Consider the following 14920-nt stretch of genomic DNA (forward strand, 5'->3'; position numbering starts at 1 on the left):
GAGAATCAAAAGGGATATGATGGGTGTGAAAATTCTTTGTAAATGATCATATTCTCTGTTAACATGACTAATAAGCATTGTGTAACCGGGTCTTCATGTAACTCATTTTTTTTTACTATAAGAGGTTAGAAATAACTGCACTCATCAGTTTAGAACAAGTGTGATAATCTTTACAGAACATGCCTTTGCATAAGCATTGTCATTAGTTATCTTGTAATATATTTATCATTCCAGTTGCATTTAGATCCTCATGACCCCTACATGTCATCCTCTGTTCAGGTCTGCACATTGCGGTAGTTTTGTACTGTGGATCCATTTAATGATTTCCTTACCTCCCATGCTCAATTGAATCCCCAACCATTGTTCTGTCTTTAATTTCCCTTCCTTGCTGTGCATTAATTATGCTGTATTACTTCTGATAATGACAGACTAAGAACAACAGAAACAACTGTGTCTGGAGGTGACTGGGACGTGGGAGACACCATAGTTTCTCAAGGCTGCCCCACTAAATTCACTGAGATTTGCTCTTCCCTTAGTTACACTTAGCAAGTTTCACCTTTGCAGTGATGGAGAGAGGAGAAACCCTGTCCTTTATTTCTTCTCTTGAGGACCTCTGGCCCTGTTTTTCTTGGAGTCAAATAAAGGGCTTTTGTTAATGTGAAGCTTGAGGCTTTATAAACTGAGACAGTAGGTTAACTAATGTTTGGGGGTTTGTTTCATTTTGCTAAAATTGTTTTTGCAGTAGCCTTGTGTAAGCCATAGTGTACCACAATGGGCATCAGAAGATCTCAGTTCAAACCCCCATTCTGCCATCTGTGAGCTGTGCGACTCTGACAGGTCTCCTGTTCTCCTAGAGTTTCCCTTTTCCCATTTGCCAAATAAAATATAATCATCTCCACCTTCAAGCATTTTAATTTTGGATTTAATAGTGAACAGCATGTAAATTTATTAGCTACTAACTTGGTATATGTTTGGTATTTAAGATGAATGAGTTATATTAGTTACTTCGTATTTAGGTAGCTGGAATGTTAGTAGAGTATATTAAATATTTGAATAGCTCCCATTATTGAGGACAAAGTCTCCTAATGTTTTATATGGCACTTTAAATATACATTGCATAGAATACACTGATTTCCTGCAAAGTCACAAATTCCCATCTGCTCGTTTATCTAAGAATCTAGAATTTTGAGTAATTTTCTTGCATCAAATAATATACTATAGCGTTTCTCAAACATGTCTTCACATTGGAATCACTTGTTTTATCTTTAATTTTTAATAACCAATACTTGGGTTCTTATCCAGTATATTAAACAAGAATTTCTAGGTGGGCACTGGAAAAAAGGGAACAAGACTAAAGAACATTTTATTTTTATATTTACCAGTGGGCCAAAGTCCACTCAGAAGAGAGTATAATTGGATCTAGGTGACTGGCTATTTTAAGGTTCAAAGAGTCAAATTCTGAGTTAGGAGGGAGTGATATAAAAGCTTTGGATTGCAAGCCACAGTTGTCTTAGTAATAAGAGAAGGCATCAATGGATCCGGTTGTGGTCCTGGTGCTCTGTCTCTCCTGTTTGCTTCTTCTTTCACTCTGGAGACAGAGCTCTGTGAGAGGGAAGCTCCCACCTGGCCCTACTCCTCTCCCAATTATTGGAAATACCTTCCAGTTAGATGTTAAGGACATCAGAAAATCCTTCAGCCATGTAAGTACGTTTTATGCTCCTTCAGTGGCTTGCAAACGGTGAGTAAATAAACCCCTATTTTTATTAGGGGGCACATTACTATAATAGATCATCATAAAGCAAACTACTTTGATGTTTCTTGTTGACTTTTCCAGTCTATCATTGTTAGAGTAGTATAACGTATAATAAAGTCATGCATTTTGTGAGTAGAGAAACATTTATATCCTCGTATGCTAAAAACAAATAATAAAGAGGCAATATTTGAGAGTGCTAATCCCTTGTTTGTTTTAGAGCCATTTGGTATGGTTTTTTTGCTGAACGTAAATAAGGGAAATGTTTGTGATTACAGATTTCATTCAAGAAGTTATCTATTATATTTGCCATGAGTTTTATTCAGAATAGCACAAACATTGAACTCTGAAGAACCAATTTATGCCTGATGTCAAGGAAATAGCCATCGGTTCAGGACCAGCATAAGTGAATGAATTGATGGTATCAGAATTCTTTTCGATTCTGCACAAAGCTGCCGTCTGAGGCTAAGAATGCTGGAGGATGTTAGAAATTGTTCTTCCAGGAGATGCTGCATGTCCTGGTGCTGCCTGTGTGGGGCTCACTCTTTCTGTGCTAGTAATACCAGCAGGTCCCAGAGTGGGCTGGGAATTAGAATCACCAGGAGTGACTTTATAAGTATAAATTTCTAGTGTTCATCACAGGGATACTGAGTCAGAATCACCATGGGAAGGGCTTTACAGGGATCCTGAAGCCATCAGCCAGATATTGAATTCAAGGTGGGCACAGGGTCTGATAAAATTGCTCAAGCATCACAGGTTGAATAAGCAGAGGATCAAATATGGGTGTTCTGTGTCTTAGCTGTGGGACACTAAAAGCAAATAGCAAATAATCTAATCTAAGTTTCTTTGTTTGTAAAATAGGGGAAATAAACCTGGAGAATGTGTTGGTGTGAGGATTAATTGTAACCTGTGTACCAATTGCCTGGGCATTGCTTGGCACAATGTAGGCCATCCATAAGTGTCGGCTATAACAATCATTCTCACATTTATGAATAAAATTGAGAAATAATTGAGGCTGTGTGACAGATTAAAAATATAACAAAATACAATGATAATGTCAATCTGGTTCAGGCACAATATAGAGATAAAATATTGACTTCTTTTGCTATTATATGCATCTCCTTTCTCAGTTCTCAAAAATCTATGGTCCTGTGTTCACTATGTATTTTGGCACGAAGCCCGTCCTGGTGCTTTATGGATATAAAGCAGTGAAGGAAGCCCTGATTGATATGGGAGAGGAGTTTTCTGGAAGAGCCCTTTCACCAGTGGTTGGAAGAATTACTGAAGGGCATGGTATGTGTTCATGTGCCTGTGTCAGCATTAGTAATGAGGGAGGGACGATGGAAAACAGAGACTTGTAGAGCTCTTCAGGCAGAGTTTGACACATCCAACTGGCTGTGAAGTGTCAGCTCTCTATTCTTTGCCTGGGATCTCCCTCCTAGTTTCTGCTCTTCTTCTGTTAGGAATCGTTTTCAGCAATGGAAAGAGATGGAAAGAGATACGCCGCTTCTCTGCCATGACCCTGCGGAGTTTTGACAAGAGTAACAGGAGCATTGAGGACCGCATTCAAGAGGAAGCCCAGTGCCTTGTGGAAGAATTGAGAAAAACCAACGGTGGGTGCCTCTTTGCTCTAGTGCTGACGTTAACAGACTGCTCTCTCTCTAGTGATGTCCTTGGAAGCGTTTCAGGGACAGCCAGATCTTTCATTATAGGCAGTGGCTGTCAGCCCTCATGTGGAGGAGGGATGGTTTGCAGCGACAGCCGTGGGAGTTTTTGTGTATCTACGCTATGTGTGTGTATAGGCATAATTGTGCATATGATGTAGGTGCAAAAGTTCATTTATTCCTAATTTCTTCCAAACTTTGTTTCTTTGTATTCAAGTCAGAAATCACGAATATAGGTTTCTACAGTTTAATTTCTTTACCTGTAAAATGATGGACTTGCCCTAACTGATGGCCAAATTTTAAAATTTGTTAAATGTGCTATTGTTTTGAAGGCTGTAAGAAATAGTATCGGGCTGGCCCGGTGGTGCACTGCTACAGTGAGCCGCTTGGGAGTGCAGCGGCGCTCCCGCCGAGGGTTCGGATCCCACATACAGACCGGCAGCTCACTGGCTGAGCGAGGTGCGGGCACAACACCGAGGGTTGCGATCCCGTTGCCGGTCCCGGTCTGGTCTGGTACGGGCGTGACACTGAGGGTTGCGATCCGTTGCTGGTCACGAAAAAAGACAAAAAGGAAAAAAAGACAAAAAGGAAAGAAATAGTATCCCATATCCCAGAATCCTCAAGAGGGTGACTTTGCCCTAATAAATTAAATTTGGAGGATGATTGGAGATAATAGGCACATACTTACTAAGGAAGCAAATTAGTTTAATTAAGTGTTGAAATAAGAAATAAAAGGTAATAATTTACTTTTTGGTTTGCCTCACCTGTCATGTATATTTGAAATAAAAAGTTCCCATTTTTTTTATATAAACTAATCCATTGTATACTTACTGTTCATTTACACTAGTTTTTCTTCTCACAAAACATGGACACATTCTGTTTTTCATATTTGTTCCTTCAAATTCATGAATTCATCCACAATGTATCCCTCTTTAGTTCTTCCCTACTAGTTCAACACACTGTTCTTTCACATTCTTTGGGTGTATAAAGTTCCAGGTCCCCATCTGTTCACTCCCTTTCTATCTCAGTGCTTTATGGTCTACAGGCTTTGCAGACAGATGAGATTCTGCTTTAAAAACTTGAATATTAGGTTTTTAAAAAAGACTTATTTTTCCTTCCAAAATAGCAAACACCGTGGGTAAAGAGGGTGTAAATGAAGAGAGTGGATGTGAATTGAATATTAGAAATACTGTTATTTAATTAGGTAGGTTGTAATGGTCAGCTCAGTCTTAAGGTGAAAGTGATGTGTTGATTTTATGCACACTGAGTTCTTTTTCTTGCTGTTAGGGGAAATTTAGGTAAGATATTGTTTAAAATTTCTAAATTACCTTTACCTGTTAAAAAGACAAAGTGCTTTACATGCATCTTTAAATATTTTTCCAATTCTTTAGCCTCACCATTTGATCCCACTTTTATCCTGAGCTGTGCTCCCTGTAATGTGATCTGCTCCATTATTTTCCGGAATCGTTTTGATTATAAAGATCAGAATTTTCTTACCTTGATGGAAAAATTCAGTGAAAACCTCAGGATGTTGAACTCCCCATGCGCACAGGTGAGACAAAGACCCTGTCTTCCTGAGAGACAACTAATGCTCTTGTTTCTGACAAGTCCGGAATTCTATACGCACCTCACTGTGAAGTGAATGTTTGCACACCACAGTCCTGCCTGAGCGTTATGTAGTGCACATCTGGGAGTGATGGCCCAGTCCTTTATTTACACACAGGAAAAGAAATGCACAAATATACGGGTGGCTTTCAAGCCAGCTAGCTCCCCCACCAGTGCTTTTTCCGCCAAACACCAAAGCCATTTCTGTAAAGCACTTTGGTGACTGCCCAAAGGATACCATTCACTCAGTGGACATCTAGGCCCTTTTTGAAGACTTCCATTATCCACAATATCCTGAAGCCTTGTCCTCCAGTCAACTCTTGGATACCTCTTTGTCTTATTACTTGGCAGAAAAATCCTGATTTAGAAAGGGAATATCTCCTTCAATGAGGGAGACTATTTGGGACCGTAGAACCTTCCGGGAAACACTGAGTAGGGTAGGAGCGTTTGATGCTTCATCTGAGATCCTAGTGCACAAGGAAACTGAGTAGGGAATGACAAAAAGTTTGATTTTATGGTGTATGAGCCATAAACAAACATCACTTTTACCCTGTGCTGAACTGGAATGCCTTTCGCTCTGCCTCAATAATAACTGTATGATCTTAAAGAAATCACGTAATTTCTCTGGTGCACAGTTGTGTTTCAAAGTATCTTTGAGCTTCTCCCATTTCTAAAATACTAATTCCATTTCCGAGGCTGCTAGATAGAAATAAAAACAGCAGGAACTCACTTTATGCTGTAAATCAGGTTGCCTAAACTCCTTTAACCTCTGTTATAATGTACAAAATGTAAATTATAGTAATTCATGCCATCTTACATTTCAAGGTTGTATGGAAGAATTGATGTAAAAAATAAGAGAATTGATACAAAGAGGATTTTATATTATAAAAATGATGTCTGAGTCTAGGAAATGGTTATCATTTTTGATCCTCTGTTGGAATTTTCCCCCTTAAATCTTTCTGTGAACTTAGAAAATTACTATGCAGGTTGAATTTCCCTCATCTAAAATCTTTCTCTGAGCATAGAAAATTACTATACAGATTTAATATCCCCCATCTGAAATTTTGGGACCAAAAAATTTTCAGATTTTGATGTTTTTCAGATTTTGGAATATTTGCATATACATAATAAAATATCTTGGAGATGGGACCCAAATCTAAACACAAAATTAAATTATGTTTCATATACATCCCATACACATGGGCTGAAGTTAATTATGGACAATATTTTCAATGATTTTGTGTATGAAAGAAAGTTTTGACTGTCACCTGTCACATGAGGTCAGATGGGAAATTTTCCACTTGTGCCATCGTGTTGTCACTCAAAAAGTTTTTGATTTTGTAGCATTTCAGATTTTGAATTTTCATATTGAGAATTTTCAACATGTACATGTACAATAAAAATTTCTTTCTCAAGATTGACACCATATATTATTCATATTTATAGCAATAATTTCTATCCATGGACTTGTATATGGTATATGTGTCTTTATTAATTATGTATTTAATAAAATTATTTATTTCTTTTTTAGCTCTGCAATAATTTCCCTCTTCTCATTCATTGTTTCCCGGGGCTTTTTAACAAAGTCATCAAAAATACTACTTATATAAAAAACTATATTTTTGAGAAAGCAAAAGAACACCAAGAATCACTGGACATTAACAACCCTCAGGACTTCATTGATTTCTTCCTGATCAAAATGGAGCAGGTAAAATGTAAACATTACCTAAGTTATTTGATTGCTTGTGCATTTTGTGGTTCCATAATAGTTCTATATTTAGTAGGGATGTTTAAATGGTCAGGCCAATAATCCTTGACAAGCATTTTCAATGCCTACTTTATACGTTACTCTGCACTAAGCATCATGAAAAATATGAAATTAAATTGTTAAATAATTAGAATACATTGACTCTATTCTTTTTTTCATTAACCTTTTTTTTTTACTTTTTAAATTATTGTAACAAAGTTAATTGTACATATCTGTGCAGTACAGAGTTGAGCATCAATACTTGTGTGCAATATGTGTGCTCACATGAGAATAATTATTATATTCAATAATATACACTATCATTGATTTTCATGGCCCTTTACACATTCCTCTCTCCCCTTTTCCTTCCCGCTTCTGGTAACCTCAGTTGTCCTTTTGAAAGTTTGATGTATTATTGTGAATGTTGTATCTTTCTTTCTTTCTTTTATTTATATGTTTATTATTTTAGCTCCCACTTATAAGTGAGAACATATGATATTTCTCTTTCTGTGCCTGGTTTATTTCACTTAATATGATTTTCTCTAAGTTCATCCATGTTGCTGCAAATGGCAATATTTCATTCTTTTTTATGGCAGAGTAATATTTCATTGTGTGTATATGCAACATTTTCCTTATCCAGTCATCTGATGATGGACATTTAGGTTGGTTCCAACTCTTGGCTATTGTAAATAGAGCTGCACTAAACATGGGAGTGCAGGTATCTCTTTGACATGATGCTTTCCATTCCATTGGGATATTCCCAGCAGTGGAATTGCTGGATCATATGGCAGATCTATCTGAAGTTGTTCAAGGAGTCTCCATACCTTTTTCCATAATGGCTGCACTATTTTATAGTTCCACCAACTGTGTAGAAGGGTTCTCTTTTCTCCACAACTTCACCAGCATTTGTTGTTCTTTGTCTTTTTGATGATAGCCAGTCTAATGGGGATAAGATGGTATCTTAATGTTTTTTTGATTTGCATTGCCCTGATGCTCAGTGATGTTGAGCATTTTTTCATGTGTCTGTTGGCCATTTGTATATCCTCCTTTGAAAGATACCCATTCAGTTCCTTTGCCTGGAACTGGGCAAAGGAAGTTGGGTTTTTTAATTGGGTTATTTGTTCTTTTACTGTTAAGTTGTTTGAGTTCCTTGTATTTTCTGGATATTAATCCTTTGTCAGATGCATAGTTTGCAAATATTTTCTCCCACTCTATAGGTTGTCTTTTTATTCTGTTAATTGCTTCTGTTTCTGTTACTATGCAGAAGCTTCATAGTTAGATATAATCCCATTTGTTTATTTTTTCCTACTGTTGCCTGTGCTTTGGAGGTCATATTCATAAAGTCTTTCCCCAGTCCTATTTCCCAAAGTGTTTCCCCTGCATTTTCTTTTAGGAGATTTATGGTTTCAGGTCGTATATTTAAGTCTTTAATCCATTTTGAGTTGATTTTGGTATATGGTGAGAGGAACAGATCTAGTTTCATTCTTCTATATATGGATGTGCAGTTTTCCAAGCACCATTTATTGAAGAGGCAGCCTTTTCCCCATTGTATATTTTTATTGCCTTTGTTGAAGATAAGTTGGCTATAGATTTCTGGGTTGATTTCTGGGTTCTCTATTTTGTTCCATTGGTCCAAGTGTCTGTTTTTATGCCAGTACAATGCTGCTTTGGTTACTATAGCTTTGCAGTATAGTTTGAAATCATGTAGTGTTATGCCTCCAGCTATATTAGTTTTGCTCAAGATTGCTTGGCTACTTGGGGTCGTATGTTGTGCCATATGAACGTTAGGATTATTTTTTCTATTTCTGTGAAGAATGTCATTGGTATTTTGATGGGGATTACTATGAATCTGTAGGTTGCTTTGGGAAGCATGGACATTTTCACAACATTGATTCTTCCAATCCAAGAGCAAAGAACTTCTTTCCATCTTTTTTTGTCCTCTTTAATTTCTTTCAACAGTGATTTGTAGTTTTTGTTGTAGAAATCTTTCACCTCTTTGGTTAAATTGATTCCTAGGTTTGTGCGTGTGTGTGTGACTATTGTAAATGGGCTTGCTTCCTTGATTTCTTTTTCTGCTAGTTCATTGTTTGAGTATAAAAACACTACCGATTTTTGCATGTTGATTTTGTATCCTGCAACTTTACCCAAGTCGTTTATCAACTCTTAGAATTTTTTATAGAGATTTTAGGCTGTTCTATGTATAGGCTCATGTCAACTGTAAACTGGGACAATTTGACTTCCTCTTTTCCAATCTGGATGCCCTTTATTTCTTTGTCTTGCCTGATTGCTCTGGCCCATACTTCCAGTACTGTTTTGAATAGGAGTGGTGAGAGTGGGTATCCTCGTCTCATTCCCATTCTCCAGGGAATAGCTTTCAACTTTTCCCCATTCAGGATGATATTGACAGAAGGTTTGTCATATATGGCTTTTATTATGTTGAGATATTTTCCTTCTATACCTAATTTGCTGAGATTCTTTTTCAGGAAGGGATGTTGAGTTTGGTCAAATCCTTTTTCTACATCTATTGAGATAATCACATGGTTTTTGTCCTTGATTTTGTTGATGTGATGTATTGCATTTATTGACTTACACATGTTGAACCATCCTTGCATCCCTGGGATGAATCCCACTTGATCACAGTGTATAATTTTTTTGATGTGTTGCTGTATTCTGTTTGCTAATATTTTTTTGAGGATTTTTGCATCTATGTTCATCAAGGATATTAGCTTGTAGTTTTCTTTTTTTTTGTTGAATCTTTTTCTGGCTTTGGTATCAGAGTGATACCAGCCTCATAGAATGAGTCTGGGAGAATGATCTCTGTTTCAGTTTTCTGGAACAGTTTGAAAAGATTTAGTATTAATTCTTCTTCGATGTTTGGTAGAATTCAGCAGTAAGACCATCTGGTCCTGGGCTTTTCTTTGTTGGAAGACTGCTGATTTCTGACTGCTTCAATCTCTTTGCTTGTTATTGGTCTGTTCAGGTTTTCTGTTTCTTCTTATTTAGTCTTGGTAGTTTTTATGTGTCCAGAAATTTATCCATTTCCTCCAGGTTTTCAAATATGTTGGCATATAGTTGTTCATAATAGTCTCCAGTGATTCTTTGTATTTTTGTGGTATTGGTTGGTATGTATGCCTTCTTTTTCATCTCTAATTTTTGTTATTTGGGTCTTCTCTCTTCTTTTTTTTAGTTAGACTAGCTAATGGTTTATCTATTTTATTTATCTTCTTGAAAAGCCAATTTTTGTTTGATTGATCTTTCTAGGTTTCTACTTTATTTAGTTCTGCTCTGATCTTAATTATTTCTTTCTGTCTCCTATATTTGGGATTGGATTGTTCTTGTTTTTCTAATTTTTTGAAGTGTAGTGTTAGGTTGTTAATTTGAAAACTTTCTATTCTTTTGATGTAAGCATTTAATGCAACAATCTTCCCTCTTAGAACTGCTTTTGCAGCATCCCACATGTTTTTAAATTTTATTTAATTAATTAATTAATTTTTATTTTAACTTCTCAGTATACATTGTAGTTGATTTTTGTATCCCTTTACCCATTCCTCTTTCCCCACTTTCTCTCGCATTACATCATATCTGTTCACTTGTCTTAACAAGTTCAAGGAATTGTTGTGATTGTTGTGTCTTCTTCTCGCCACCCTTTATTTGTTTGTATATTTATTTATTTATTTATAGCTCCCACAAATAAGTGGGAACATGTGGTATTTCTCTTTCTGTGCCTGACTTGTTTCACTTAATATAATTTTCTCTGAGTCCATCCATGTCGTTGTGAACAGCAGTATTTCATTCTTTTTTATAGCAGAGCAGTATTCCGTTGTGTATATATACCACGGTTTCCTTATCCACCCATCTGATGATGGACATTTGGGCTGGTTCCAACTCTTGGCTGTTGTAAATAGTGCTGCAATAAACATGGGAGTACAAATATCCCTTCAGCATGATGGTTTCCATTCCTCTGGTATAATCCCAGCAGTGGAACACCTGGGTCATGTGGTAGATCTATATGTAATTGTTTGACGAACCTCCATATCATTTTCCATAGAGGCTGCACCATCTTGCAGTCCCACAAATAGTGTATGAGAGTTCCTTTTTCTCCACAACCTTGCCAGTATTTATCATTCTCAGTCTTTTGGATATTAGCCATCCTAAGTGGAATAAGATGGTATCTCAAAGTGGTTTTGATTTGCATTTCCCAAATACTGAGTGATGTTGAGCATCTTTTCATATGTCTGTTGGCCATTCATATATCTTCCTTTGAGAAATGCCTGTTCAGCTCCTTTGCCCATTTTTTAATTGGGTTATTTGTTTTTTTTGTTGTAAAGTTATTTGAGTTCCTCGTATGTTCTGGATATTAATCCTTTTTCAGATGTATATTTTGCAAATATTTTCTCCCATTCTGTTGGTTGTCTTTTCACTCTGTTGATTATTTAGTCTGCTGTGCAGAAGCTTCATAGTTTGATATAATCCCATTTGTTTCTTTTTCCTTTGGTTGCCTGTGCTTTTGTGGTCATGTTCATGAAGTCTGTACCCACTCCTACTTCCTGGAGTGTTTCTTCTATGTTTTCTTTAAAAATTCTATTAGAGTTTCTGCTGAGAAATCTGCTGTTAGTCTGATGCGGACTTCTTTGTATCTGACTTGATGCTTTTCTCTTACTGTTTTAGGATTCTCTCTTTGTCTTTGACTTTGGACAGTTTGACTATGATATATCCTAGAAAGGACCTTTTTGGATTGAAATTGCTTGGGGATCTTTGAGCCTCTTGAATCTGAAGGTCCATGACTGTCCCTATACCTGCAAAGTTTTCTGCTATTATTTCCTTGAATATATTCTCAGTGACTTTTCCTTCCTCTCCCCCTTCAGGGATACCCATGATTTGGATGTTTATACACTTAAGGTTATCTGCTATCTCTCTTAGACTGCTTTCATTTTTTAAAAATTCTTTTTTCTGCTTGAGTTATTTCTAAGAGATTATCTTCAAGAACAGAAATTCTTTTTTCTGCCTGCTCTATCCTGTTGCTTAAGCTTTCAGTTGTGTTTTTTATTTCATTGAATGACTCTTTCAGTTCCATAAGTTCTGCTACATTCTTTTAAAAAGTATTATTCTCTTTGTGCATTTCCTCCTTCATATCCTGGATAGTTTTGCGCAGCTCATTGTGTCATATAACTGTGTCTTCTTGTATCTCATTGGGTTTCCTTAAGATTTTTACTCAGAATTCCTTTTTAGTCATTTCAAGTATTTCTTGTTATATGGGGTCTGGCTCTTGAGAGTCATCATATTCCTTTGGTGGACTCATGTTTTCTTGTTTTTTCATATTTTTAGTATCTTTACATTGATGTTTAGTCATCTGAAAGAGCAGTGGCTTCTTTTAGAAATCTCTTTCCCTGGACTCCACTGGTGGCCCTCTGTGTCAGTTCAGAGTGTGGTTGTCTGTCTGCCGGCATGTCTGCAGTGACTGCTATGGCTGCTGCTGCAGTATCAGGCCACCCTTGTGGTAGTGGTGGTTGTGGCAATGGCTTTGGCAGGTTGCCTGCATGGCAGCAGTGGCTCCAGCAGTGGCAGGCTGCTTGAACAATGATGGTGGCTATCTGATAGTGCTGGTGGTGGCAGTGACTGCAGCAGTGGTGGTTGCAATAGCTGCACATTTGGCTGTAGTGACCTCTACAGCTGCCTGTGCAGTTATAGTGACAGCAGTAGCAGCTGGGATAACTCACAGATGCAGCAGCCACACTGGTGGCTGTAATTGCCTCCCTTGCATTTACAGTGTCCACAGTGGAAGTGAGGGTGGAAACAGCACTGACAGCTGTGACTGCCTACCTTTAGTTTGCTGTGTCTGCAGTGACAGTGGGGTCACCTTGTGAGGGCAGCAGCATTGCCAGTGGTTGGAACTGCCTCACTCTCACCTGTGGTGTCCTTGGTGTTGTTCTAGGTGCCAGCGGAGTTACCTTGTGGTGACAACAGCAGCAGCGATGGCTGCAACTGCCCCACTCTCATCTGCAGTGGCCCTGGCAGCTGTAGGGTCAATTTGCTGCAGAAGCATCAGTGCTAGGGTCTGCTGCTTCCTTATTCACTCCCTCAGTGACTCTGGAGGCTAAAGGGTTAATGCACTGCAGGAGCAGTGGCTCTGGGGTTTGCAGCTGTCTCACTCACTCCCTCTGGAGCTTTGGCAGCTGCAGGGTTAATTCAAGGCAAGATTATCAGTGCTGGGGTCACCACTTCCTTGCTCACTCCCCTAGCCCCAGCTGTCCTGCTAGTGTGATGGCTATGGCAGCAGCAGCCAGACTGCATGCAAATGTGGCAGGGGGACCTGCAAGAAGCTAGATGGCTGTTGGGGTTGCTTGGGGGGGCTCCTGCATGTGGTTGGTCTGGCTCATGTGGGGGTGTAGACGGCCACTAGCAAAGGCTGCTGCACTGCAGGCAGCTGCAGCAGGGGACCTGCACACAGCCAGGCTGACTGGTGTAACTGTGGGTAGGGATCCTGTGCATTTCTGGCCTGGTCAGAGCTTTAGCACCAGTTTGGGTGGCTTCTGGCAACATCAGCAGCTGGAGCCACACTGCAGGCAACAGCATCGTGGGATGGGGCAAAACTCACAGTGGGAAGGTGGGTGATGGTCCTGTGTACTGATGATGTCACAGGCAAGTGTAGTGTTGGTAGTGAAGGTCCTGTTCTGGTCTTCTTCTGTGAGAGAAACATGTTGTAGGTTTCTCTAATCTGACATCTTCCCACAATCCTCAATTCTATTCTTTAGATAAAAATAATCCACTTGAAGATTAATTGAATGCACAGTATAGGTGAAATGGAAATAGTTAAAAACAAGTTAGAAAATGCAAAATATATTTCTACAATATGACAATAGATGTGATCAATGCACACAGTGTAAGGGCAAATGGAAAAGAATGACTTAACATAGGCGGTCTTTCTGTGTGTTTGATAATTGAAATAGATCATAAAACATTTGCAGTGAGGATCAGGGGAGGGATTTTCAGATGGGTTGATTGGTGTATGTAGAGATGTATAAGTGTGTGGTGGGAAAGAGTGGGTGGATGGAAGAGATATCTGAATTGAGTATAACCTAAAATGAACTTGCATTTAATCTGTAGATCCATTCAGGGAGTGATACCATTTCAAAAATCGAGGTAAAATTCACATACCATGCAATTAACCATTTTGAAGTGTACAGTTCAGTGGTAGAGTATTCACAATGTTGTGCAACCACCAGTTCTCTCTAGTGTAAAAAGTTTTTCATTACTTGACAAAAACATAGCATATGCAATAAATGATCACTACACATTTCCCAAGCCCATTGTGTAGTAAACTTAAGTCTGCATTCTGTCTCTATGGATTTGCGTATTACGGATATATCATATAAAAGGACTCATGTGACCTTGTATTTGTGACTTCTTTCACTTAACCTAATGTTTTGGAGGCTCACCTAAATTGTAGCATGTAATCAGTACTCTGTTCTTTTTATGGCTGAATAATTTTCCATTTAACATGCACATGTACCACAATTTGTTTATCATTCATTCACTGATGGACATTTGTATTATTTCTACCTTTTGACTCATAAATAATGCTGCTATGAACATTTGTGTACAGGATTCCTCACGGAAGTGTTTTCATTTTTCTTGGGTATAGTACTAGGAGTGGAATTTCTGGGTCATATGGTAATTTCATGTTTATGTTTTTGAGAAACAGCTAACCTTTCTTACTCTAAATGTTCCATTTTACATTCCCATAAGCCACGTATGAGGGTTCTTACTTTGCCATGTTATTGTCAATATTGTAATTTTGTAATTTTTTGTGTATATTAAAGCCATTCTAGTCAATGCAAAGTGTATCTTTAAAAAAATTGTTATTTATGTATTTATTTATTGGAACATGATTATACATATATGTGGTGTATAGAGTTGAATATTAATACCTATGTACAATGTGTGATGCCCAAATGAGGATAATTAGCCTGTTCATCCCTACAAAACTTAATCATTCCTTGTATCCATTAACCAATTGCTTGCTATCCCCCCTCTCCCTCCCCCTTTCACACCTCTAGTAACCACAGTTCTGTTCTCTCCTTCTGAAAGTGCCATGTATTATTGTGATTTTCTTTCTTCCTTCCCTCCCTCCCTCCCTCCCTCCCTCCCTCCCTC

General features: G+C 38.0%; 1 protein-coding gene across 2 annotated transcripts in view; it reads left to right on the forward strand.

Annotated features, from left to right (window-relative positions):
* Positions 1-1529: 1529 nt before the first annotated feature.
* The window catches only part of LOC103597628 (cytochrome P450 2C18-like), a 32847-nt gene continuing 19456 nt past the window's right edge, over positions 1530-14920 (forward strand). Inside the window, exons 1-5 of one of the 2 annotated variants that reach the window (XM_008581493.1) lie at positions 1530-1700; positions 2881-3043; positions 3214-3363; positions 4806-4966; positions 6551-6727. In XM_008581493.1, the coding sequence (XP_008579715.1) occupies positions 1533-1700; positions 2881-3043; positions 3214-3363; positions 4806-4966; positions 6551-6727 (819 nt within the window). In that variant the 5' untranslated portion in view covers positions 1530-1532. The remainder of the gene's footprint in view (positions 1701-2880; positions 3044-3213; positions 3364-4805; positions 4967-6550; positions 6728-14920) is intronic. The other variant, XM_008581492.1, reaches the window with a different exon arrangement.

The sequence above is a fragment of the Galeopterus variegatus genome, unplaced genomic scaffold (assembly GCF_000696425.1).
Source record: "Galeopterus variegatus unplaced genomic scaffold, G_variegatus-3.0.2 Scaffold2368, whole genome shotgun sequence".
Classification (NCBI taxonomy): Eukaryota; Metazoa; Chordata; class Mammalia; order Dermoptera; family Cynocephalidae; genus Galeopterus; species Galeopterus variegatus.